This window comes from Salvelinus fontinalis, chromosome 33 (genome assembly GCF_029448725.1).
Source record: "Salvelinus fontinalis isolate EN_2023a chromosome 33, ASM2944872v1, whole genome shotgun sequence".
NCBI lineage: Eukaryota > Metazoa > Chordata > Actinopteri > Salmoniformes > Salmonidae > Salvelinus > Salvelinus fontinalis.
The window spans coordinates 30,526,346-30,553,248 of record NC_074697.1 but is presented as its reverse complement, the minus strand read 5'-3'; the positions used below and the strand labels follow the sequence as shown (position 1 = coordinate 30,553,248).

The 26,903-nt window shown below is 43.5% G+C and overlaps 1 protein-coding gene and 1 pseudogene across 2 annotated transcripts in view; both read right to left on the bottom strand.

Annotated features, from left to right (window-relative positions):
- Nucleotides 1-22,166, bottom strand: part of LOC129831994 (nucleoredoxin-like) — a 61,691-nt gene extending 39,525 nt beyond the window's left edge. Inside the window, exon 1 of one of the 2 annotated variants that reach the window (XM_055895694.1) lies at nucleotides 21,565-22,166. In XM_055895694.1, the coding sequence (XP_055751669.1) occupies nucleotides 21,565-21,873 (309 nt within the window). In that variant the 5' untranslated portion in view covers nucleotides 21,874-22,166. Of the gene's footprint in view, nucleotides 1-17,921; nucleotides 17,958-21,564 lie in introns of those variants that run through there. The other variant, XM_055895695.1, reaches the window with a different exon arrangement.
- A 707-nt stretch (nucleotides 22,167-22,873) lies between these two features.
- On the bottom strand, nucleotides 22,874-26,585 carry LOC129831991 (thioredoxin domain-containing protein 17-like; annotated as a pseudogene).
- Nucleotides 26,586-26,903: the final 318 nt, after the last annotated feature.

The following is a 26,903-nucleotide window of genomic DNA, read 5'->3' as shown; positions in this document are numbered from 1 at the left end:
AACAGCTTTTCGCATACCCAGCCTGTCCTCCACACACACACACGCTCTCTTCTGGGCTGGCTAGCCCCTTCTCATACACTACATGAGTAGTCTATAGTCCAACACCCAGCAGCCTAACTGTTCCTCAGACACCCTATGCCCAGATGCCAAGAGCTCTACAGTGGGCCAGTGTGAACCCGGCTAATAATTAATAGCATGTAATTAAGATGGCAGGCTCCCTGTACTTGTAAAGACCCATTAGCCCAATGTATCAGCATGCTGTAATGGCTTTGTTTGATGTGGATTTCTAGAGTATCACCCCCCCCCCCCCCCCCCCTCTCTCTTCCAGCCCTCACGCTCCCTAAACTTGAGTGACATTGGCGCTTGTTGCGGCACCCTGTCGAGGGCAGAAATCACTCAGTGAGGGTTGTAAGGAGAGGAGCAGCCCTTGTACAGTTGGCAATTTGCCAGACTCATGATGACAGGCGAGGCAGGGTGGACTTCATAAGCGGGCCCATTTTAGTTCTTGCCATTAACAGCACATCAACGATCCCACCAGTCAGTCAGCCAGCTGCCCAGGCCTGAAACCCAGCAGCCCCCATACCCTGTCCTCCCCCTCACATCCCATCATACCCTGCACCCGGTTCTCAGCCTTGATCTGCAATTACCACCAGTCAGTTGCCATTCCATTGAAGAAAAAAGGCAATTTAATGCATAAAGGGATAAATGGGTGAATAATTACATTTTTAATCAAGCTGAAAGGATCTCTCCAGCTCCAGCTGAAAATGGGGGAAGGGGAGGGTTAAAAAGGGGGGAGATTTGCTTGTTTCCAAAAGACGTGTTTAATCCTTGACACCTGTCAAACGGCTCACACTACACAGCCCCCCGGGGTTCATAAAAGGCAGCGGTTGAGGCTTAACCCTACGAGTTCCTCGGCATTGAGAGAGTGTCCCTGCTCAGTCTCCAGATCCTTGCAGGCTCACACACATAATACGGTCATGCCTGGTGTGGTCACCACACCAACACTGATATATACAGTAAGTGTTCATCCCATATGGCACCATATTCCCTATTAGTGCACTAATTTTGACCAGGGCCCATAGGGAACGTAGTACCCTATATAGGGAATAGGGTGCCATTTTGGATGCACAATCTGCTGCAGCCTCTGCTTCAGTGCTATGGCTAAAGTGATCTTACACATGTAGACTGCCTGAAACTAGACACAGACCAGAGGACTACAGGAAGTAAGAAAGAATGTTCAGGTCCGTGTTGAACATTCTCACAATACTCTACCACATACGGGAGGGACACACAGCTACCATAAGGAATAGAGGCCAGTTGTGGGTTAGGACCTGCTGTGAACGGAAAGAAAAGACAAACATGATGGAGAATGTAGGGATGGAATAAAAAGCCTAGATAAAAAGAGGCTCTCTACAGTGGGCCTTATCTGTACCGCGTTTCCCCTTTTCCCCTCAGCAGTGTTCCACTGCCTGTAGTGTTGTCTCTGCTCTGTGTGGTGGGGATTCCATTCTCAGATATCAAAGCTGCTCGCCTATCAAGCCATAGCAACAGCATTACATACACATTGCGTCAGGAGGGAGGCGGAAGTCGGAACGATGGCCCGCCTCGCGAGCCTAGGGCCTCTGGGAAAAGCAACTAGACAAGGAGAGAATGGAGTGAGCTTTGATCTGCATCAGCTGGGCCAACTTGTTGAAGACCTTGGCCAATAAGGAGTTGGAACACTGCCACGCTAGCATCAGTTACCCTCCATTTCCCTCTATAACTTCACCACACATAGAGGCCTTGAGAAGGCATGAGTTAAGGCTTTAAATTATCTGCAACTCCATATTTACTCTCAGTCAGGTCAAGTCTCTGCAGTTTACTCCACAAGTTATGAGACCAGTGGTATGAAAGAGGCTTTAAAATGCTGAACATGGAATCCAGCTCATTATTTGCAGTAACCCTCGTGGTTATTGGTTGATGTTGACAAGACAGCGGGGTGCTTGGCCTATGGAGGAGGCTTAGTGGAGAAGAGATGGGAGGGGGGCAGTAAAGAGGATTATGGGGGGGGGGGGGGGGCAGCAGTGAGGGGCCAGACTATTGTTAGAACTTGAGAAAGTGTTAGAGCAGGAAGAGTGGCAGACACACTGGTTAGAGCATCCCAAACTCAGGCCTAGTGAATAACAGGAAATACTGAGATACAGGTCTGGACGACAAGCTACTGACCAGTCCTGCTGCATAGGGACTACAGTATTGGAATTATGCAGCCACAAAAACTTTCACTCACAGAAGAATATAAGCTGAACTGCTCGTGCAAAATAACATGATGGAGCATCATGTGAGATTTTCCAGTTTTGTACACTGTATAGTTTTGTCCAAATCAATTGAATGCTGAAGTGTTTCAGCCTTTGAAAGCGAGGCCTGCTGAAATGTAGGCTGGGAGGGCTGCTCATTTGGCAGATGGCTGGGAGGGGTTGTTGAGAGGCAGAGATCTCCACCAAGCCTGTGAATGCAATTATCTCTGAGCTCTTGAGTTGGGGTCACAATCAATAAATACATGTTGTTATCATAATCATACCACAACTACGCATGGAAATAGAGTTAAATTATTTTGTCATTTTGTGTCGTTTGTGGAACAGAATTTAAATTGATGAGTGGGTTACTTTTTTGTATCCAGTCCAGACCCCCACCTCCTGTGGGAAAAACAACCAAAAATAAGGATCAACAACCCCTTGGAGAGAAGGGAGGGAGGGCAGAGAGAAGGGAGGGAAGGAGGGAGGGAGGGCAGAGAGAAGGGAAGGAGGGAGGGCAGAGAGAAGGGAGGGAAGGAGGGAGGGAGGGCAGAGAGAAGGGAAGGAAGGAGGGCAGAGAGAAGGGAGGGAAGGAGGGAGGGAGGGCAGAGAAGGAGGGAGGGAGGGCAGAGAAGAGAGAAGGAGGGAGGGCAGAGAAGAGAGAAGGAGGGAGGGCAGAGAAGAGAGAAGGAGGGAGGGCAGAGAAGAGAGAAGGAGGGAGGGCAGAGAAGAGAGAAGGAGGGAGGGCAGAGAAGAGAGAAGGAGGGAGGGCAGAGAAGAGAGAAGGAGGGAGGGCAGAGAAGAGAGAAGGAGGGAGGGCAGAGAAGAGAGAAGGAGGGAGGGCAGAGAAGAGAGAAGGAGGGAGGGCAGAGAAGAGAGAAGGAGGGAGGGCAGAGAAGAGAGAAGGAGGGAGGGCAGAGAAGAGAGAAGGAGGGAGGGCAGAGAAGAGAGAAGGAGGGAGGGCAGAGAAGAGAGAAGGAGGGAGGGCAGAGAAGAGAGAAGGAGGGAGGGCAGAGAAGAGAGAAGGAGGGAGGGCAGAGAAGAGAGAAGGAGGGAGGGCAGAGAAGAGAGAAGGAGGGAGGGCAGAGAAGAGAGAAGGAGGGAGGGCAGAGAAGAGAGAAGGAGGGAGGGCAGAGAAGGATGGAAGGAGGGAGGGCAGAGAAGAGAGAAGGAGGGAGGGCAGAGAAGGATGGAAGGAGGGAGGGCAGAGAAGAGAGAAGGAGGGAGGGCAGAGAAGAGAGAAGGAGGGAGGGCAGAGAAGGATGGAAGGAGGGAGGGCAGAGAGGGATGGAAAGAGGGAGGGCAGAGAGAAGGGAGGGCAGAGAAGGATGGAAGGAGGGAGGGCAGAGAGAAGGGAGGGTAGAGAAGAAGGGAAGGAGGGAGGGCCGAGAAGGATGAAAGGAGGGAGGGAGAGGAGAAGGGAGGGCAGAGAAGGAGGGAAAGGTGGACACAATCTGCTCTTCCTGCTTTCCTTTGTGTTGGAGGAAAAAGGACACTGCTGTGGGGGTGGAGTCAATCAAAAAGAGAAACAACATAGTGGGAGGCAGTGTGTGTCTTTGCACGGGTGTGTGGGCTATATGTTTAGCTTTAGGTGTCCCTCTACCCCCCTCACCTCACACGGATAATACATCTTTAGGCAGCCCTTTCTGCACTTAAGTGTCTGTTCTCACTCTCCATGCATCGTCCCTGACTATTAAACTTGAAATTGTATTTACTTTCCATAATGGCACCGCAGCACAGTGATGCCTCGAAGAACTAGTACCTAATAGTGCCTGCCGCCCGACCTGTATGCTGCATCTACACAATAAATACTTAGCCATTTATCCTCTGAACATCATTTTAAACACCAAAGCAAACAGCTGCAGCGGTTAGGCTGTAGTCAGTGATTCAGCTCACATACATACACAGCAATTATTCCAACTCTCCTTCGGCTGGCATCCTACAGTACTACAGCTGTCCACGCGTCACCCAAGGGCACAGCCAAAAGTAGGCCATGGCTCCAAGAGGAACTCAAGCTCCTGTTACTGTTGAGGCATGACTCCCAATCCTCACGTTAACACAATGCCAACACAAATCACAACAACCTTGGCCTGTAACCCCAGGCCCACCACAAGTGTAAACCCCAAAGGCAGCCCCAATCTACTAATTTTAGTGACATCCACAGGACTGGCTGTGAGTGGAACGGATTTCCTACATTTGGAAGGTGGGACACTCTGTATATGGAGCGTGTTGGCGTCCATTAGTATAAGGAGATCAATTAAAACGAGTATATACATCAGCCATAATCATAGCATGACGACATCAAAGTGAAATGTGACAGACATATTTCACTTTGTCACAATGGTACTGAATATGAAAGCATGGTAATCTCGAGGAATTTACACGCTGTATTATGACACGTAATGGCTGCAATTTAAAGATCAAAGTTGGGACACATCTTTAGGAACGCTTCATTTCCCCCCCCTCTCTTCATCAGTGTCCTTAAGGAGAGAAGAAAGGAAGCATGGGAGGATGAAGAATGGCCTCTGACTCCAGTCTTGGATTCTGATTTCCCATGGGCGCCTCCACAAACTGAACATCATGAAGCCTAATGTCAGCCAAATCAAGAGAGAATTCTAGGACAGCAAGTTTGGCTTTCATTCCCAAAGCGACTCATGGGTATCACTTCAAAAAGGAAACTAAACGGGAAGGGGAAGAGCGACAAGGGAACACAGAACACCCACAGCAGGAGGCTGGAAAGCGAAACGCATGGATAGAACCTTTATCCACTGTACGGCACCACCACCGAGCCAGGGGTGACGGAAACCAGAATGGTAGGTCACACCTACAGGCCTCGGTCGGTAGGTCGGTCTGTGTGCGCGCATATAATGTCGTAAACCTTGCAATACCATGCTTTGTATTCAGGACTTGAAATATTCAGAACATTAACCTTGACTAGCACCCCATTTCTACCATTTTGGCAAATCTACAAACCGATAAAAACATTGTTGATGTAACATCTACAGTACCATTATGATATTATTCAGAAGTATCAAGGCTTGGGAGAGTTGCCTTATAAGACTCCCCCCTACAGCTCAGAATACCCCCCCGTCCCTCATAACTGGCAACTAACTGGCCACAAAAGACATGTGACCTGTTATCTCTGTCCCTGAACTGATATAAACCGCTTTGCTTTCCTCCTCTGAAATATTCTTAGCTTTGAGGCCAGATATTTAGTTTGGCTGGGCTTTCAGCTGTGAAATAAAAAAAGTTCTGGCAGAATAGGCCTGGGGAAGCCAGTAGGCCAGAAGAATAGAGCTATTTTGCTTTGTTTCCCCCCAACAGAGTCTCACCCAGAAACCCTCTAAAAACACTTGCATAGTCAGCATGAAACATGCAAGCATTAAAATAGACACTGCAATAATTGTCATTTCAGCTTTACCTAGCCGGTATTACATTAGCCTGTCATTCTTAACCATGGAATTGGCTGAATTACGTTGGTTAAAACACCAATATAAAAACGTGGATTGCTGGTGTTAATAACAGTTGCATCTCCAGAGACAGCAGGGCAGGATGGCAGGAACACCACTAGTCTTTTAGACAGTGTAATGGGACATGCTGCTATGATATGTTGGAGATCTCCACTAACTAGCGAGGTATACATTATGACCATCTCTTCTCCACCTTACTGGCAAATCCCAACCCAGCGCCGCAGCACTCAAAGTTCTGTCGCCACAACAAAGAGACTGGAGAACTGCCTCTCGCAGACACTCCTTCAGACTCACACTGGGAGGGTCAACTGGGGTGAAGATATAGAGACAAGGCATTCAAAACAAAGTGAACTGACAGCCTTGTGAGACTTCTGGTGAAGGCCCTAAAGACAGTTATTTCTTACTGTATATGTTTAGAAGGGTTCTATACATCTTTAGAACATGTTGGCTGTAGAGGGAGTGAACACCTGTCAATAGCAGAGCTGGGAGGAAATATGATGTATGGTGGGAGATGTCTCTGACCTTCCAGAGGCTTCTCTCGGGGGCCAGGGTGGTTGAGGAGGGGGTGAATCTACAGGTGGGGTATAATCTCACAGACCATGGTTGAGTTATAGAGGACAGCAGTTCTGTTCAAATGTTTATAAATCAATGTTGTGAGATGAACGTCTTTGGCAGTTGGTCTATAGATGTTGAACAGTTCCTCAGCTTGAACTGGGCTATACACGGTTAACATTTAGTTTCATTCCCCAAAAACCTTTGCTAACCCCCCTGCTCCATTTCAACCATCCCTCTTAGTACATCTCCGTTACTCCTCTTACTCACTTTCTGCTTCACTTTCATTGCTTGCGCTTGACTTCAGTGCATAGTGTACCTCCGCCGCTCACTGTGCTCAGTAATTACATGATAGAGGGAACGAAAAGGTGGTGCTTGGCAGAAACACTGACATTCCAAACGTGAAACCTTCTCCTTAACAGGCCTTTATTCTGCTCCAACTCAGCAGCTTTGCCAGTCTGTTGGGAATCACATGAACAAACAGGAAGACCTTATCAAAGCTACATGAATTACTGCTCAATAACATTAATCTGGACAACATTACATTCAACAGTAAATAGGCTTTCTGCATGCGGCAGAGCAAAGGACGGGTTGTACGAAATGCACCGACTACCCGTTAAATCCTTTTTTTTAAACTCACCTGCTGGTTCTGAAAGCACGGAGGCGGTCAAATGAGCAGGTGGTGAGTAACATGCTGCTGCGCCATGGAAACAAGGAGGGGTTCATATGCACTCAAAATGGCACCCTATTCCCTATCTAGTGCACGACTTATCACCAGGGCACATAGGGATCCCTATGTGCCATTTGTGACACATTCTGTCTCTGTATGCTCTGTCTGTCCTCCTCCCAGACTCTCCAGACTGGACTTAACACCTCACCAGGCTGGGAATCCCATTACACTAATGACTCTGAATGTGCACACTAAGTTTTCATTTCCTAAAGCATGTTTCAAAGAAAACATGGAGGGAAGTGGGATACCCTTTCTATTGGACAGGGATCAACTTCGGTCTTATAAAATGTCCCCTTATTCCAATGACAGGTTCCATCCGGTCCAACACGGGTACGTTTCTAAGTTGCATAGATTCATCTCAACTCATCGATCTGAAGTAACTGGATAGCAAGGACCATTCATATAACGAGTCTGAAGACGGCCATCCATCAGTTCATTCTGTATCCAGTAAACCTGGTTGAGGCTATCTGCTAGCTTCTACACTGCATGCTGAGAAGAGCCGAGCTAAACATGTGGCTTTCATTTGGAGCCTGTGTTAACAATGTAGTGCTGGAGAAAAGGCTGTGACTCTCTCTCTCACTCTGCCAGTAATCTCTCTTAAAGGGCGCGGCGTCTAATTGCCTGGACACTTGTGTCCGAGGGTCTCTCTCTCTCTAGTGAAAAGATGAGAGCTCGCATGCTCCTTACAACCAGCTTAAGCTGATGAAGCCTTTGATGCTACATGGCCGTGGGATCGGTTCCCCCAGCCCAAACAGATGCACTGCAAAAGAATCATCAAAACAATGATTAGCCACCAACACAGAGGCACAGGGTAACCCACAGCATGGGCTCAGCCCCACTCCAAACCCATCGCCAGCCACCGCCACCAGGCGTTCCCTTTCATGATTTCCCTGTGCTTATTCTAGACTTATATTTGGGAACTTGAATGTATGCCTTTAAAGTAACTATTACCTTCAATATGTTTGGAATGTGTGTAGTGGGAGTTTTATTGAGTAACCAAGACTTCCAATAATAGATTTTACAACGGGATGTGACGGCAGTGGAAATGTACACTGCTATAAAGACAAAGTTAACCTGACTGGCTACAGTAATGAGGCTCTAGTCAGACTCGACTGATCTCAGGCTGCGTACCAGTGATACTCGTTGTCCTTAACTGACTTGCCTAGTTAAATAAAGGTTACTTAAAAAAAAAAATGTTTTTACAATTTGACCAAGGCCCATAGGGTGCACTATATAGGGAATAGGGTTCTGTTTGGGATGGAGCCTCAGTCTACATAACTTTCAAGCAGTCTGTCTCCTCTTACAAGAGATAGTCAGCACCTCCCACATCATCCTCTCTCTCGCTATGCCACAGCTAGACCATCTCTGGATGTTTCTTCCTGTGTCTCTTTTAAGCCTCTTTTCTCATCTCTCTGCAATACCACCATTACTTATTCCTCCATATTGGTTGCCTTGCCACCAGCTCCCATCTCTGTACTTTGCCCTGCCTGTACATTCTGCAGATTCCATGTCATTTCTCAACAATGTAATCACAAGACATTCTTTGCATGTACAAAGCTTACAGCTGCAGTGAGCAGACAACTATCTGGCTTTACCTTGTGAGATTGGGTATATCTTAAAAGTCAATGTAAAATCTATTTCATTTAGCTCTGGGAATCACTTTCATAATTCTAGACTATTGAAAGCAGAAGAGAGGAGACCATAATAGCTTGCTAATGTGATATATTATTTGAACCTACAATGATATGAATCGGTATGCGGTGCATTACTATTCATATTTCATTTGTTTTCAGGACCAGCTTGCCAAGCAGTGTCCTTGAATAATGGTTAGTGAGTGCTAATGTCTCCAAGTGCTTATACGACACACTAATAGAACTAGTGAATCTGTAATGAGGTCAATAAAAAGCAGATGGAATGATGTGAATGTCCTGCCAGGCAGAAGGGATCCTCATATTGCTGTAGTAATGTGTAGGAATAAACAGACCGACACGGACTGACTGATTAACCTGGCAGCATAATAGACTCGATATTTGGATTACTAATCAAGAAATGGTTGGAAGAGCATTATGTAAAATCCAAAAGGAGACAGCAGGGAGGGGATGAGAACCAGGGTTGAATCTGATTGGATTCTGACTTCCCCCTGGCTGCTATGACGACTGACAATGTGCAAAACTGCCTTGGGCAGTGCTCTGCCAATGTTCTGATCTCAGTCACCACCGCCACTCAATTCACCGGCTCGCCACCAAAACAGTGCATTAACTACCCACAAAATTATTGAGTTTCACAGAACAAGCACAAAGTCCCACAGAGATGCAAAAATACACTACATATACACAAAAGTATGTGGACACCCCTTCAAATTAGTGGATTCGGCTATTTCAGCCACACATGTTGCTGACAGGTGTATAAAATCAAAACACACAGCCATTCAATCTCCATAGACAAACATTGGCAGTAGAATGGCCTTACTGAAGAGCTCAGTGACTTTCAACGTGGCACCGTCATTGGATGCCACCTTTCCAACAAGTCAGTTTGTCAAATTTCTGTTCTGCTAGAGCTGCCCCAGTTAACTCTAAGTGCTATTATTGTGAATTGGAAAAAATCTAGGAACAACAATGGCTCAGACGTGAAGTGGTAGGCCAAACAAGCGCACAGAACGGGACCGCCAAGCACTGAAGCGCGTAGCGCGTAAAAATCATCTGTCCTCGGTTGCAACACTCACTACAGAGTTCCTAACTGCCTCTAGAAGTAACGTCAGCACAAGAACTGTTCGTCGGAAGCTTCATGAAATCGGTTTCCATGGCTGAGCAGAAGTACAAGCCTAAGATCACCATGTGCAATGCCAAGCGTTGGCTGGAGTGGTGTAAAGCTCGCCGCCATTGGACTCTGGAGCAGTGGAAACGCATTCCCTGGAGTGATGAATCACGCGGAACCATCTGGCAGTCCGACGGACTAATCTGAGTTTGGCGGATGCCAGGAGAACGCTACCTGCCCCAATACATAGTGCCGACTGTAAAGTTTGGTGGTGGAGGAATAATGGTCTGGGGCTGTTTTTCATGGTTCGGGCTAGGCCCCTTAGTTCCATTGAAGGGAAATCTTAACGCTACTGCATACAATGACATTCTACACGATTCTGTGCTTCCAACTTTGTGGCAACAGTTTGGGGAAGGGCTTTTCCTGTTTCAGCATGACTAGCCAAAAGTGAGGTCCATGCAGAAATGGTTTGTTGAGATCAGTGTGGATGAACTTGACTGGCCTGCACAGAGCCCTGACCTCAACCCTTTGGGATGAATTGGAACGCCGACTGCGAGCCAGGCCTAATCTCCCAACATCAGTGCCCGACCTCACTAATGCTCGTGGCTGAATGGAAGCAAATCTCCACAGCAATGTTCCAACATCTAGTGAAAACCCCTTCCCAGAAGAGTGGAGGCTGTTACAGCAGCAAAGAGGGGACCAACTCCATATTAATGCCCATAATTTTGGAATGAGATGTCCACATACTTTTGCTGTAGCTAAATTTGGTTCGTTCTGCCATGACCATTCTGACAGTTAGGGGAAACTTGATAATTTCATATTATCCTAATCAGCTCAAATAGAAAGCTCTTTAGAAAAGTCTTGACGTTCTGCCATAGAGATTGGCTGGAAAATGGCTGATTCAATATTATGGAAAGGAATCTTTCAGAAAACAATGCGTTGCCATCCAACCTCATTAGACACACACCAGCTCCTGCCCTCCACCACCTCATTATCTAGCAGCTGGAGATGAGCGGCTTCCCTACAATCACATCTGTCTATAGAGGGGGCTAGGATCAGAATACAGCACCACAATGTAGACAAACTAATCTAACCAAGTCGTCAGAGTCAAAAAACACTTGTAGGGTGAACTCTGTCCAAAAAGCAGGACAGGAGCAACCTTTTTTTTTTAAGTGACTTTTGAGGAGGTGCTAATTGGCTGTAAGATTCCTGACACTGAGATTAGATGGCTTGGCCTGAACCAAGCCTTGCTCTCCTCCCAGGAGAGATGACTGTTGGAGCCAAATTCTTTGAACTGTCACAAGGGATGTGACAGAACATTACTTCAGGGTTAAGTGACTGTTCCCCTTTCACTGGGGCTTAGTGAGACTTGAAATGGAACCTAACCCACATCCGTCCCCCTGTTAGGTAACAGAGACTTGCAGTACAGTAGGGTAAAGAAAAACATCTGCTTGGAAAGTCAATGGTTATTTGAAAATCTGGACCAAAAAATTATCTATAATTCAAGACAGGATTTATTGAAAACGTTGTACGTTTCCAGCCACAATAAGGATCATCTCCTTGAGATTCCTGCTCTTTTTCAACTCTTAAACTCACATGAACTCTCCCTCCTCTCCACATATTCTCTCCCTCAGCACCACCCTCTCTGCACTCTTACAGAGTTGGATTGGATGCAGCCCCGTCCTCTTTGTCACAAAGCTTTTTAAAGAGTACAGCAGTGCAGAGCAGTCAGTCTCTCAGGCTCCCAGTCACACTACCAGTCCAGTCCTCAGCTTATTCCTCTCCTGCTCAGTGCCTTCCTACAGTATCTGCACTGTAGTTATACATAGATTACAGATTGATTATACTGGCAATGTAATTTTACAATGTACCCTGTAATGGTATTTGGGTTCTCACAGCAAAATAATAAAAAATTAAAACATTTAAAAAAAATACTCCCACCACTTGCTCCCAACAACTCAATAGTAGACAAGACAGCAGGGCTGGAGCCAATGTGTCAGTCTGCAAGGCTACAAGCTGAGACAGTGGGCCTGTTTGCATAGTAAGCCTCTTTCAGACAGGAGCCAGAGCTGCAGTTCCAGTCACATGACCAGGATTCACACCCTTCTCATTCAACGGTCTGCCATCCATCTCCTATTAGGCTGGTGAGACAATAGCACAGGGAGAGGGGTATTTGAGGGGAACGTTTCAGTGTAGAGACTAAGGAGTTCCAGCATTGTATACAAACAGTCATTGAAAATCAACTGTTATTACGCAGAAAATGTAAACAACAACTGTGAGCTGTGCATGTGTAATAAAATGTGGAGGCTTGGCTCAATTTACTTTCCTTCCAGATAAACATTCCTCCGTACATCAGTGCACTTCTCTGACCACGTATTCACTGATCATCATGGTTTCCTATGCCTCCTCTGGAGAAATGTGATCAGAAGGTATGATGAGAGGGAAACTGTAACTGGGGAATGAAACAAACACTTTGCAATCTAGGAGAGAAAACAAAAGGAAACCGAAAGACATGAGCTCTGTTCCGGATGGCAGAATGACTCTGGGGGGCGTGGGTTGCTATGGAGTTATTATGCTGGAAATGAATGCAGAACTGGGGTGTGGGGGGCAATTACAGACTAGAGGACAGTGTGACTGTGTGTCTCTGTGTGTGTTTTCACTGGAGAGGGGGGTCCTCAAACCACGTTCGCTAAGCAAATATGAACATGGCAGCATCGCAAGAAACAGCAGATGAGGGTAAGATCATCAAGACAGAATAACAACAATAGTTTATTTTCCATGGAAATTAACATAAGTCATTCTTCATTAATATCTAGTCAGTGTCTGGTGTTCCATTTCCTGTGTTTAGCGCATTTGAAGAAACGAAATGAGGAAAGTGGGCATTCTTGGAGAGGCTAGTATGTGCTAATTGGGGTTGGTTTGGAATAATGTACATAAGCTGGAGAATCATCGGTTGTTCTCATTGCAGTGTTACTGTAAAATGTGGTGAAGACATGGCCATGCTAATACTCTACTGTGGAAACTTCTGGTCGAAAGCCACAAATAGAGAGCCCGTATCAATGGGCCAGCTGCAGAATACTGGGGAAAAAGCCATAGGCCCAATCCCAGTATATCTTTTCAGTAGTTCACAGACCAAGGTCACAGCCTCAGCGTCTTTGTGTGTTTTCATTTACAGGCAGATAACGGATGTAGAAACAGATCAGGTTGCTTAGAGGAGAGACACACACAGAAATTCTGGTTGTAGTCTACAAGTCAGCCACACAGCCCACTGTTTCCACCAGTTTTCAGAGGGTAACTTAAACTCCCCTTTAACATCAACCTTTTGTCACTTCTCACAAACACCAGTCTCAATGTCAACAGTGAAGAGGCGACTCCGGGATGCTGGCCTTCTAGCCAGAGTTCCTCTGTCCAGTGCCTGTGTTCTTTTGCCCATCTTAATCATTTATTTCTATTGGCTAGTCTGAGATATGTCTTTTCTTTGCAACTCTGCCTAGAAGGTCAGCATCCCGGAGTCACCTCTTAACTGTTGACGTTGAGACTGGTGTTTTGTGGGTACTATTTAATGAAGCTGCCAGTTGAGGACTTGTGAGGCGCCTGTTTCTCAAACTAGACACTAATGTACTTGTCCTCTTGCTCAATTGTGCACCGGGGCCTCCCACTCTTTCTATTCTGGTTAGAGAGTTTGCACTGCTCTGTGAAGGGAGTAGTACACAGCGTTGCACGAGATCTTCAGTTTCTTGGCAATTTCTCACATGGAATAGCCTTCATTCTCAGAACAAGAATAGACTTTCAGGAGAAAGTTATTTGTTTCTGGCCATTTTGAGCCTGTAATCGAACCCACAAATGCTGATGCTCCAGATACTCAACTAGTCTAAAGAAGGACAGCTTTATCGCTTCTTTAATCAGAACATCAGTTTTCAGCTGTGCTAACAATTGCAAAAGGGTTTTCTAAATGATCAATTAGCCTTTTAAAATTATAAACTGGGATTAGCTAACACAACGTGTCATTGGAACACAGGAGTGATGGTTGCTGATAATGGGCCCCTGTACGCCTATGTAGATATTCCATATAATATATATTTTTTAATAATAAAATGTTTTTTTTAAAAATCTGCTGTTTTCCAGCTACAATAGTCATTTACAACATTAACAATGTCTACACTGTATTTCTGATCAATTTGATGTTCTTTTAATTGACAAGAAAAATGTGCTTTTCTTTCAAAAACAAGGACATTTCTAAGTAACCCCAAACTTTTGAACGGTAGTGTATATTATTTACATTACAGGACCACAGCCAGGCTCAGTCACACAGACACTGTCTCAAATGGCACCCTCTTCCCTATGTAGTGCATTACTTTTGACCAGAACCCTATGACCCCTGGTCAAAAGAAGTGTCCTATGTAGGAAATAGGGTGCCATTTGGGACTGACACTATTATGGAGGTTGAGTCATTGGCTTACTAGTGCTCTTCCATGCCGTCCCCAGGAGGGGTGCGTCACTTGAGTGGTTTGAGTCACTGACGTGATCTTCCTGTCCGGTTTTGCACCCCCTCGGGCTCATGTGGTGGAGGAGATCTTTGTGGGCTATACTCAGCCTTGTCTCAGGGTAGTAAGTTGGTGGTCTGTTGACATCCCTCTAGTGGTATGGGGGCTTTGTTTCGGCAAAGTGGGTAGGGTTATATCCTGCCTGGTTGGCCCTGTCCGGGGGGTATCGTCGGATGGGGCCACAGTGTCCCCCAACCCAGTCTCAGCCTCCAGTATCTATGCTGCAATAGTCTATTATTTGCTGGGGGGGTAGGATCAGTCTGTTATATCTAGTGTAATTCTCTGGTGTCCTGTGTGAATTTAAGTATGCTCCCTCTAATTCTCTGTCTTTCTCTCCCTCCCCTCCTGGAGGACCTGAGCCCTATGACCATGCCTCAGGACTACCTGGCCTGATGACTCCTTGCTGTCCCCAGTCCACCTGGTCGTGGTGCTGCTCCAGTTTCAACTGTTCTGCCTGTGGCTATGGAACCCTGACCTGTTCACCAGATGAGCTACCTTGTCCCGGAACTGCTGTTTTCCACTCTCTCGCTCCCGCACTTGCTGTCTCAACCTCAATGCTTGGCTATGAAAAGCCAACTGACATTTACTCCTGAGGTACTGACCTGTTGCACCCTCTACAACCGCTGTGATTATTATTTGACCCTGGTGGTCATCTAGGAATGTTTGAACATCTTGAAGAACAATCTAGCCTTAAATGGCCATGCACTCTTAAAATCTTCACCCGGCTCAGCCCGAAAAGGACTGGCCATCCCTCAGAGCCTGGTTCCTCTCTAGGTTTCTTCCTAGGTTCCTGCCGTTCTAGGGAGTTTTTCCTAGCCACCATGCTTCTACATCTGCATAGCTTGCTGTTTGGGGTTTTAGGCTGGGTTTCTGTATAGCACTTTGTGACATCTGCTGATGTAAAAAAGGCTTTATAAATACATTTGATTGGCTGGTGCTGTGGTGAGAGAGAAGCGTGCCTGCATCTCTCACAGAACTAGAATGAGATTCACTTTCTATTATCTCTGATAGCCATGAGGCTGCAACCATCTTCTCTCCAGCATTGTAATTCATCATTTATTTCCTGATAGAATCATAGCTGCGGGAAGAGCGCTGCTGCACCCCTGATAAATGTAAATACATTTTCCAAAGTTAAAGAATTACTGCTATCTGTTCAGAAAGAAATTTAATGAATTCAGAATACTACACCAGGAATATAAGCCTATCATTTACCCACAGAGGATCAATAGTTTATTTTTTTATTGCCTAGATGTGGATTGTGTGTAGCAGTCCTGAATGTGCGGCAAATCTGCCAGTGAACAGCATGCAGCCAAAACAGGTCTTTCGCAATATCTCAAATACAATCAAGGGAAAACACAGGTTGGAAAGCAAATGGCTCCTGCTGAACAGAGAAGTCTAATCTGTCTGTAGAGCCTACCAAAATATTCTATCTACTTCCAAATAGGCCTATTGAGCAAACAGCATTGTTTTACAAAGTAAAACAAGAGACAGGCTTTTGGCATGAGTACACCAGCCATCTCTGTTGAAGGAAGTGGACCAAGGTGCAGCATGGTGAGCGTACATTTTCTTTTATTATAAAAAAAGACGCCAACAAAACAAACGAGAAAACAACCGTGAAGCTAAAGGCTATAGTGCCAACAAACAAAGACAACTTCCCACAAAGACAGGTGGAAAAAAGGGATACCTAAGTATGGTTCTCAATCAGAGACAACGATAGACAGCTGTCCCTGATTGAGAACCCTACCTGGCCAAAACATAGAAATACAAATAATAGAATATAGAATACCCACCCCAACTCACACCCTGACCAAACCAAAATAGAGACATAAACAGGATCTCTAAGGTCAGGGCGTGAATCTCTGACGCGTGAAACGATCATCAGTGAGTGAGTTAGAGAAACTGGAAAGCTTTTCTAGAACTATAATTTCCTCCTCAGATTGTAAAATATGTGTCTCCACACACCTAGGCCTAAACTATTGATGGATTCAAGACAAGGTCGTTTTCAATGATCTCAGATTCTGCTTGTCAGGAGCCGGTCATTTCGATCATTTGTGCGGTATTAGAAAAAGATTATGCTAAAGTCTCCAGTCATGTAAAATGACATAAAATTGCATGAAATGCATTTATAAAAAGGCCAAATCTTTCTCGGACCGTAGGCTACAAAAAGATATCCCATGTGTGCAACTCCTGCAAGCACCTCTACTCTACTGCTCTATGCCACTACGCAAATGCGATGATATGCATGCAACGCTTTATTATAAAAGGTGCTTTATCCCCATACATTCATCCGGTATCTCAGAGCCCCCCGGTTACCACCCTTTCACGCTCCTTTTTTGTTCCGGCACCCCCCGATTGACAAATTAAGCACTTGGGGTCACCCCACTGCATGGCTAGCCTTGATCATTTAAGTATGCAATCTTATCATGGTGGTCTTACTTACCATCTCTTCAGGAGAGGGTTATCTAGCCAAGTCTTTTATCCTGACTGATGGGAATAAATTTAAACTATGTCCTCTCAGCATGAGCCGTACGGTTTATCAAAAGTGTTTACCCTGTGTGTAATAAGGCTCAGTGTTTGTTCACCTAGTTATCCACTTAGCAGCAGCAGTATATCAGCCCAAACTATCTCATACACGTGAAATTGACAGGTGAGAGAGCATCTACACAGGTCAACCCCAACCAAATGTGACATTTACAGATAAGGAACTGCACATTATCACCTGCAGACAAGAGGGCATGCAGCAGGCTTTTTCCAGCTGCTCCTGCTGGAATCAAAGGAGTGCAGCAGGCGCAGGGCTGAGATATGTGATGAGCAAGGCGTGGTGCGGTTTTCATCAGATCAGTGACACCCTGATGACAGGCACCCTTAGCCCCTCTCTGAAGCACCTAGCAGCTGTGGCTCTAGTCCTCATGAAGCTGGCTCCGACCCAGGGTAGCACGACACTGCAGTGGGCCAGACTCCTTATGTGACTCTTCAAAACGAGAACCTGCCTAATAGCCACAAACCTAAAGCCCCCAAGGTCCTTTCAAAACACTAAATCTCCTCACTTGTAAAAGATGTAAGACGATGTCTTCAGTATTTCATCTAGTCTCTGCATAGTTAGATAATCAACATTCCCAGCGATGTGAGCAACAGAATAGACTACATAGGACAAGAGAAAGCAAATGCAGTGTAGGGACTGAGAAGGGAGGGGGAACTACTGTAGGAGGGGTGGACGGAGGGAGGGAGAGAGGGGCCTGGTGGGTGATGAGGCTCTGAAAGAGGCGATGGGGAGAAATTGCTGGCTGTGCCAGGAGATGAGCCCTGTGTCGCTCAACAGAGCTGGCTCTCTCTCGCCTCCCCTGCCTACAGCCAGAGCCCAGCCAGGCCTGAGAAGAGGGGGGAAGAGGGCCACTTACTACCCACAAACCCACAACCTCAACGTAGCCCTCCACCAGGTCAACATCATACGCCAATTAGGTATCTCTCTCCCTCCCCCTCTTTCACACACACTCTCTCTCGCTCTTTTACTGGTTGCTATGATCACACTCGCATGCAGGCGAGATCTGAACTCAAATGTGTTTCTTCTACACAAACATGTTGATTTAGAATAGAGCATTACCTTGTCTTGCTTCCCTCCCATTTACTGGAAACGGGTTCTGATTGCAATATAGGCACGGATGATGCCTTTGGACGTACCTGTGTATGATAACAAGCACTGGTCATGTTGGTGTGTGTTGTCACCTTATTGTTTTATTTAGAATCAACTAAAAGTCCTGTTAATATCAATTGTGAATGAGTGGAAAATAAACAGCATATAAATGGAAATAAATAAATAGCCAGCTCATGTAGACACAGCTGATACATATATACAGATGATATCTCTTCTGAAGCAAAGCTTCTCTTATCAGGTGCCAGGAGCTTCATATACCCGTCCTGGTGATAAAACCACATCTGTGCAGCAGACAAAGGCTGGAACTACATAGCCAACCCACAAGGCTACAAGGCTACAACGCCATCTAATGCATTATAAAGCCTGGCTACAGGAGCAGAAATCACATTCACGTCAATGCACACACATATGCCAATAGAATAATTCTGAAAGGGGAAATATATAGGCCATATGAAACCTTAAGTAAACACTAAACATGTACTTGCCTTAGGACATGTCAGAAGGCTACGGTAGTGTGACCTACATCTGACTGCTCAATTACATTTACATTTACATTTAAGTCATTTAGCAGACGCTCTTATCCAGAGCGACTTACAAATTGGTAATGAATTTACAATTTTCAATGAAACATCAACTCTCTCTTCAGTATAAAAAACAGAGCAGGCCAGAGGTTAGTTAAACCCCTAATACACTCATTCAGGCCCCTGCTGTACTGAAGGTCACAATTACTCTCCAATTAATACTGGTGGCACTGTCCGCGTTAAATGCAAAGTTGTACACTACTCTCAGGTAGCCTTAGCCAAGTCATGGCCACACTCGAATTTTGAACAATGGCAATGTTGATGCTGCAGAATATTTTCCACCAGCAGCATTCAGAACACAATAATGCTGCACTGTGGCTATACGCTCCTCCCAGACAACACCCATCCCTCCCGCCCTCAAATCAAATGCCTCCATCATTCCCCTCCTTCACGCCTGGACTGCATAATGAAGTGAAACACAAACAATCAGCAGCACATTAGAAGGGCCTTGATTGAATCTAAATAAGCTGCACCTATTAAAAGTGAGGGTTAGGGTTCTACAGGAAAAGACTACACTAAGGAAATTCACAAATAGTTCATAAAATATACAGCATGCTATTTGATGAACATGGGGAAGGGTTGGGTGGTGTGGAGCCAAGAGGCCACGGCTCATTTAAAAAGGTCCCGTATGCCCTTACAGTTGAAAGATAATCATCCTAAATGTCTCCATTTCATTGAAGAGGTGGTCAAATGTTGATGTAGTAATGACTTGCTGGTATTTAGGTAAACTGGGTAGGCCTAGATCAGGTAAATACATTAAAAAAACATCCCCTAAAAACGGCACATTGTACAAAATATCATTCCACTGGCTGATAGTCGTGCATGCAGAACTATTCTTACAGAAATCTTCTGCAAATCCTTTTTACTAGCCTAGTGTGGCAATGTAATAAGACACGGAAGAGTGCTATATATATACACACACACACACACTCTGTTAATACAGAGAAAATATTTCCAAATAAAAGAGTTGCCCTGGCAACTTAGGACAAGGAAATGATCACCGTCCAACTAAAAGCCAGCCTCCATCACCATATTCTGCTCCCATTATTTTAAAGAGATAGAAACAGTATGGTATGATTTCCTGGTTTGTTTTCTTTACTGTGAAATTGTATTTTATACCTATCCTGTGAGGCCTAGAGACCATGATAATGTCTTCACCAGCCGTTACTGGGTTTAATGTCCTGTACTGCCAACAGTGTAGCAGCAGCAGGGCACTGAGAATGGCGCAAGTCTATTCTCTGCAGACAATTAGATTTATATTCACAGTACCTCGGCTCTCTCCCTCTACCTTCCTCTCCCTTACGATTGCAATGTACACCATGATATTCTTAATAGCATATAGATTATGTGCATGCAGCTGCAAACTGAGACATATCGGCTAGCCGAGACAGTCTCAGTGGGATTAATTGTAATTTGTTATTAAGGTTCATCATTTGTTTTTAATATAGACATGCTGACGTATGTAGGAAACTGGAGGTGCAGAGGACACAAAATGGATCCTGATGTGGGTGAACCTGCAGCATGATGCAGGTATCATCTAGGTATACTTTATTTCTAATCCTGAAACCCTTGCCTTACCCATAAATGTACATTATACAAAACTCTGACATCGGCCTAAACATTTTAAAGGCTTTCACAACATGCTATTTTTATGTTTATACGAAATCATGTCCAGAAAATAAATACAGACATGAAGATATTGTGGTAATCATATTTACAATATAGGCCTAGATTAATTATATGGGACAGTAACTGTAATAATTTGTCAAATTGCACACACGGAAGAGGGCGCCAGGTAGCTAGTGGTTAGAACATTGGGCCAGTAACCGAAAGGTTGCTAGATCGAATCCCTGAGCTGACAAGGTAAATATCTGTCGTTCTGCCCCTGAACAAGGCAGTTAACCCACTGTTCCTAGGCCGTCATTGTAAATAAGAATGTTCTTAACTGATTTGCCTAGTTAAATAAAAAGGTATTATTATTATTATTATTATTATTATTAAAAAACAGAATAATTGTGATACATTAAAGACATTTAGTTTGTTGTGTGCAAGGTAAAATAATGAATTTCAAACATATGGGTGTTTTCCAATAGCTGTGTAATGTGTAGGCCTATTATGAGATGTTGACTTCTGTATCCTAAATAATGGCCCTGCAATTAAATAACTAATTGAACAACAGCCTAACAGCCAAAGACTAGGCCATTGTATCGAGTCTCACATATTTCACTAACACTTTGATCAAAATCACTTTATACCTTTTTCCTTTGTATTTTTACAATAACAATTTTCAGCATTGATCATTTCACCTTGGCTATAATAAATCTTAGATATTAGGTATCCATATATAGAACAAAAAATTAAACAAAAACTTTTGAACTATATTTAAGTCACTATTTCTAATTGCTATAGGCCTATAATAAGTCCAGTTTTGGTCAATATCTTGACAATATTTTTTTGTTAATTGTCCTGCCCCAAAACAATGTAATTTGTTACTTGAGTGTTTGAATTAAAAATGATTCTACAAATGCCACTTTGAATATCAATACATTTTAACATTAGCATTTATTCCCACTACCTGTGTGTGGGTGTATGTGTGTCATTTTCTTATTTCAATATGGATATTTAGGCTATATATTATATCCAATACAAATAATGGAACCTGGAATAAATACAGTGGGCCTTCTGTAAACCATATTATGTATACATGAGAGACAGTGACAAACGAATCTACCTACTGAAAAATAGGTCAGCTGGCAACAGTAGAAACAAAATATGTTAGACCCTGTATCAACTTTTGGTTCCACCGTCAATTATGTCCAATGACCCAAATAAATGCATATACCTGTGCACTGTAAGGTAGGCCTATATAAAATTGGGCCAAGTGTGCAATTTAATTAAGTAAGGGTTTATTGTCCAAATGGCCAGGGTAGGCTAAATATATTTGTCACATATGTTTTTTATATCGTGACTCAATTTCAGATTCACATTTTTATTAATTGGTCACTTCTTACCTTTTTGTGTCTATCTTTGAAAGGCAATGCCGGCCATTGCATCTCCTGTAAAAAGTCTTGCCAGTGTTTCTGGTCCTGATCAGATGAGACGAAGACGATTTCCAATGTGTCTTTATGTTCAGATGATTTTTTGAACTTGCTATAAAACTCACACAGACTGGCGTTGAACTGCTTACACGGGCCGTTTAAACTGCAGCCGAAGTAGAGCCCGACCAGGGACAGCTTGCTGCCCAGCGCCTGTACATCCACCTCGGCTTTCTCGCTGTTGACGAGCCGCTCCCCGAGTAGATTCACCAGAAACTCTGACATCTCTGCTCGAGTCCTTGAAACAGACCCTAATATATTCCGTTCTCTTACCAAGACTGCAGAAAATGAAAACGGAAAGGCTCAGTAAAAACAAACACGCCCTCGTCCTCCAATTTAGCTTCCTTGGAGAGCCCCAATTTGTGGTATAGCTTATGCTCAAATGTGTGCACGACGACAGATACCCCTTTCCGCTTCTCAGCTCAGCTCAGCCGCTCCAATGTGTGGTGTGCAGGAATGCGATCCACTTATACTCCTACAATTGTGGTTGCGCTCATCACTTCAAAGCAAGCAACTCTTTCATGATACCTAGTTATAAAATGGCGATATTGAGTCTATATAATATTATTGATGTATGCATATAAAAAAATTAGACCACCTTTGTTTGGTCTGGTATTTAATAACACTACTTGACCAAGTTCACTATTCAATGACTGATTGTTGTCAGCATTGAGCATGTTTAGGCCTACATGGTAGACACATGACATGTTTAGGACTATGTGTACATTAAACCCATATGACAGCACTAGGGATAGGTTACTTTTTTCTTCTTCATGAGCCTATAAGGAGCTTACTTTTTTTCTCAGTTTACAAAGACAACATATTAAATGTGCCAATTATATTATCTAATATTGTAATTTCGCATAAAAAAGTTAGAATTTATATTTCTATAATTTCTGATTTTTAAATTATTTTTATTATAAGACATATTAGGCCTAATATATTTAGACAGGCTGAGGGAGCCACCTAGCTTCTCACAAAGTGAACTGCACTATAGACAAACTTCATTTTACACATTACAATGTTTTCATCCAGCCATTATTTCTTTTCATTTGACTAAGTTATTCACTATAACATGACAATCACAGTATACTAGGCAATGCTTCAGTTTATATCCTCACTCTATAGATTACTGCCGTAAGTAAGAAACAAGAATCATCAATTGATGAGATTCAATTCATTTGACACACTTTGTCTGGCCCAACACATTCTAGGAGTAGGCTGCCTACCACTTATGGGAATCTAATTTGTCAAAAGTGGGCTATGTTATTATAACTCTTCTATTTAATTTACTAAATTAAACATCAAGTTCTAAAAGCAGTCAGATAGCTCTACCAAGGCCTCTGGTTATGTTATAGTTGCTTTTTATTTCCATGTAAGAATAGCAACACATTCACTGATTAACACTGACTCACAGGGAGAGGAGTGTGTATTTGAATTCCAAAGAAACAATAATTTCAATTCAATCAAGTGTAGTGAAAAGGTGATTGGGCTGGGACTGGATCTCAGGAGAGAGGGAAATGGAAGATGACCAAGTGCAGGGTGATTGTGGTCCTCTGTAGCCCTCTAGTCCTCAGTGAACATCATCCTCACCAGGTCAGCTTTGAAGAACTCCTCCTCAACCAGCTTCTGAGGCTGAATTAGATGGAAGAAAAGAAACAGAACTAAGCATGTTTTGGTAACACTTTCCCTGAAGGTATATTTCATTAAGAATTTATAAAAAGTTTAGAAATGGTTAATAACAACCTCACTAATGTCGTAACACTAATGTGTTTTTTGTTGTTTTTTTACAGATTGACTATTTATAAAAGAATAATAAAATGCTTTTGGGACCCATTGAGTGTTACCACAAAAAACAAAGAAAAAGCCACACTTTTAAAATTGATTACAGAAATTCTCCATCTTTGTCATCTTGCCATGCACTTATGCTCACCGTGCCATATCGGATCAGAGTGGGAACTCCACTGAGCTTCAGAGTCTTCTTGAATTCATTATTGGGATCCTTCCAACTGGTCGAAGATGAAAAGGTATATTAAGCAAAATCCAAAAGTCAAAGACATTTATGTCAAATGTATAATTTTGTGCATTGTATATATACACACTGAACAAAAATATAAATGCAACATGCAATAATTCCAAAGATTTAACTGAGTTACAGTTCATAAAGGGAAATTCATTAGGCCCTAATCTATGGATTTCACAAAACTGGGAATACAGATATGCATCTGTTGGTTACAGATACCTTTTTAAAAAAGGTAGGGGCGTGGATCAGAAAACCAGTCAGTATCTGGTGTCACCACAATTTGCCTCATGCAGCGTGACTAATTCCTTTGCATAGAGTTGATCAGGCTGTTGATTGTGGCCTGTGGAATGTTGTCCCACTCCTCTTCAAGGCATGTGCGAAGTTGCTGGATATTGGTGGGAATTGGAACACGCTGTTGTACAAGTCTATCCAGAGCATCCCAGACATGTATGACATTTGGGTAATTTTTCCACCACTGCATGTCTGGTGAGTATTCAGGCCATTGAATGAATGGGAAATTTTCAGCTTCCAGGAATTGTGTCCAGATCCTTGCGACATGGGGTCGTCAATTATAATGCTGAAACATGAGGTGATGGCAGCGGATGAATAGGCCTCAGGATCTCATCACGGTATCTCTGTGCATTCCATTTGCCATCGGTAAAATTTAATTGTGTTCGTTGTCCTTAATTTATGCCTGCTCATACCATAACCCCACGACCAACATGGGGCACTCTGTTCACAACGTAGACATCAGCTAACCGCTCACCCACACAACGCCATACACATGGTCTGTGGTTGAGGCCAGTTGGAAGTACTGCCAAATTCTCTAAAACGACGTTGGAGGAGGCTTATGGACGAAATATTTACATTAAATTACCTGTCAACAGCTCTGGTGAACATTCCTGCAGTCAGTATGCCAATTGTGCGCTCCCTCAAAACTTGAGACATTTGTGGCATTGTGTTGTGTGACAAAACTGCACATTTTAGAGTGGCCTTTTATTGTCCCCAGCACAAGTTGCACCTGTGTAATGATCATTAATTTGATCAGCTTCTTGATATGCCACACCTGCCAGGTGGATCTGTCAGGTGGATGGATTATCTTGACAAAGCATCAAATGCTCACCAACAGAGATGTAAACAAATTTGTGCACAACATTTCTGGGACCTTCTATTTCAGCTCATGAAACATGGGACCAACACGTTACATGTTGCATTTATATTGTTGTTCAGAGTATTTTGCTCATTTCAAATATGCTGTCCAAGAGAGACAACAGTTCATAATGTTACAATGTATTTAAGCTTTCAAAACTTCTAGCTGCATTTGAGGGTAAGAAGAATACTTATTTTCTATTGCCTGTGGATTGCACAACACTATAATTCTGCTATCATCACCAGTGAATATGAGGAAAAAGTTGAGAAGCCTACATACTATGGCCTCTCTCCAACCTGACAGTAGAAGAAGACTGAGCCCTCAGGAAGGTGGGATATCTCTCCTCTAACAACTGGCTCAGCTGGAGGGGAAGGAGGAGAAGAAAGATGGCAAATGTGTGTGGCTTTGATTTATGCACACCAGAAATTACACAATAGTACAGTACAATATATAATAAAAATACAGAAAATATAGCACAAAACAAACACCCCCTGTAAACACTTTACAGAGATTAGTTGGGTTGGCTACCATGAATTGCCAACCATAACGTAGCAGAGTGTCACGATCGTGTTGACATGAATGAGAGGACCAAGGCGCAACATGATATGAATACATCTTTATTTACAACGACGAAGATGAACACGAAACACTTATTCAACACTAACAAAAACAACAAACGACCGTGAAACTGCAAACGCAAGTGCACACACAAACTACTTACGTCGACATATACAATGACCCACAAACAGCTAAAGCCCATGGCAGCCTTAAATATGGTTCCCAATTAGAGACAACCGAAACCAGCTGTCTCTAATTGAGAACCCATTCAGGCAACCATAGACTTTCCTAGAAAACTACACACCCATAGACACAGCTAGATACATACACTCAACACAAACCCATACACTACCACCAACACCACCTCTACCATATAAATACCCCCAAACACACACATACCCCATGTCACACCCTGACCTAACTAAAATAATAAAGAAAACAAATAATACTAAGGCCAGGGCGTGACAAGAGACTGACACATTATGCCAGACAGCTGGGAAAGAAAGCCAACTGCTATACATGACAGGTACACCAATGTATAGCCATAAAACAATAATTCTGTTACCTTTCACACAATCTGGACACCAGCTCAACCCTTGAGCGTTTTATCACCAGAGAAATATGCAAATATGTTCTTTCCTTTCCTCTCAGACACTGCTTTGCTAAATTCATCATAACCATGGACCTTTACTTCTTCGTAATGAGACATGATGAAATAGAATAAGTAGCAGTATTATCATTATCGTATGCTAGGCAAGCAGGTATGAAGCATTTCATGCAATAACAAATACGACATGGACTCTTCGCCCCATGATCGCTTCTAAAATACTACAAGCAGAGAGTAAGAGGTAAAGAGAGAGGCCCAACTCGGAGGGAAATCTGTCTCCGTCCATCAGGTGGCATTTTTGCCCACAAAGTGAGGAGTTTTGTATGGAGGTCAATGAGAGTGTCGAATTTGGTTAATTTTGGTTAATTTAATTTTAATTTTGGTTAATTATTTGCTACGTGATGTTTAGTTGATTTAATATAAGTTTCGTAATTCTTAGGTTGTTACGAGTGCACTTATATAAGTAGGACACGTGACACCCACGCAACTTTTATTTAAAAAAAAAACACTTTAAATCGGAGTTGTCTCGATATAGCTATGCATATTCATGATATGAGACTAATAGCATAGCAGCTCTCCATTGAATACAGACGATTAACGTCAACAACCCTCATCGAATATTCAAAAAGTATTAAAATAATGAGATATCCACCAATCCAAATAAAGGATAGGTGGGATCTAAACAGCACACCGTGCCGCTTTGTGGACAACGAATCCCATTGTTAGGGCAGAGAGACAAGTATCTTGTCAGTATATCCATAATCTGTGCTACGAGTACAGAACACGCATGACAACGCTTCCTCTTGTCTATGAAAAATAAAAGTGATTGGACAACTTCATCCTATTCGTGTAATGTTTTTGATGATTGTTTAATCGAAACAAACATAATCGTATGGACACAAATAGATAGAACAATT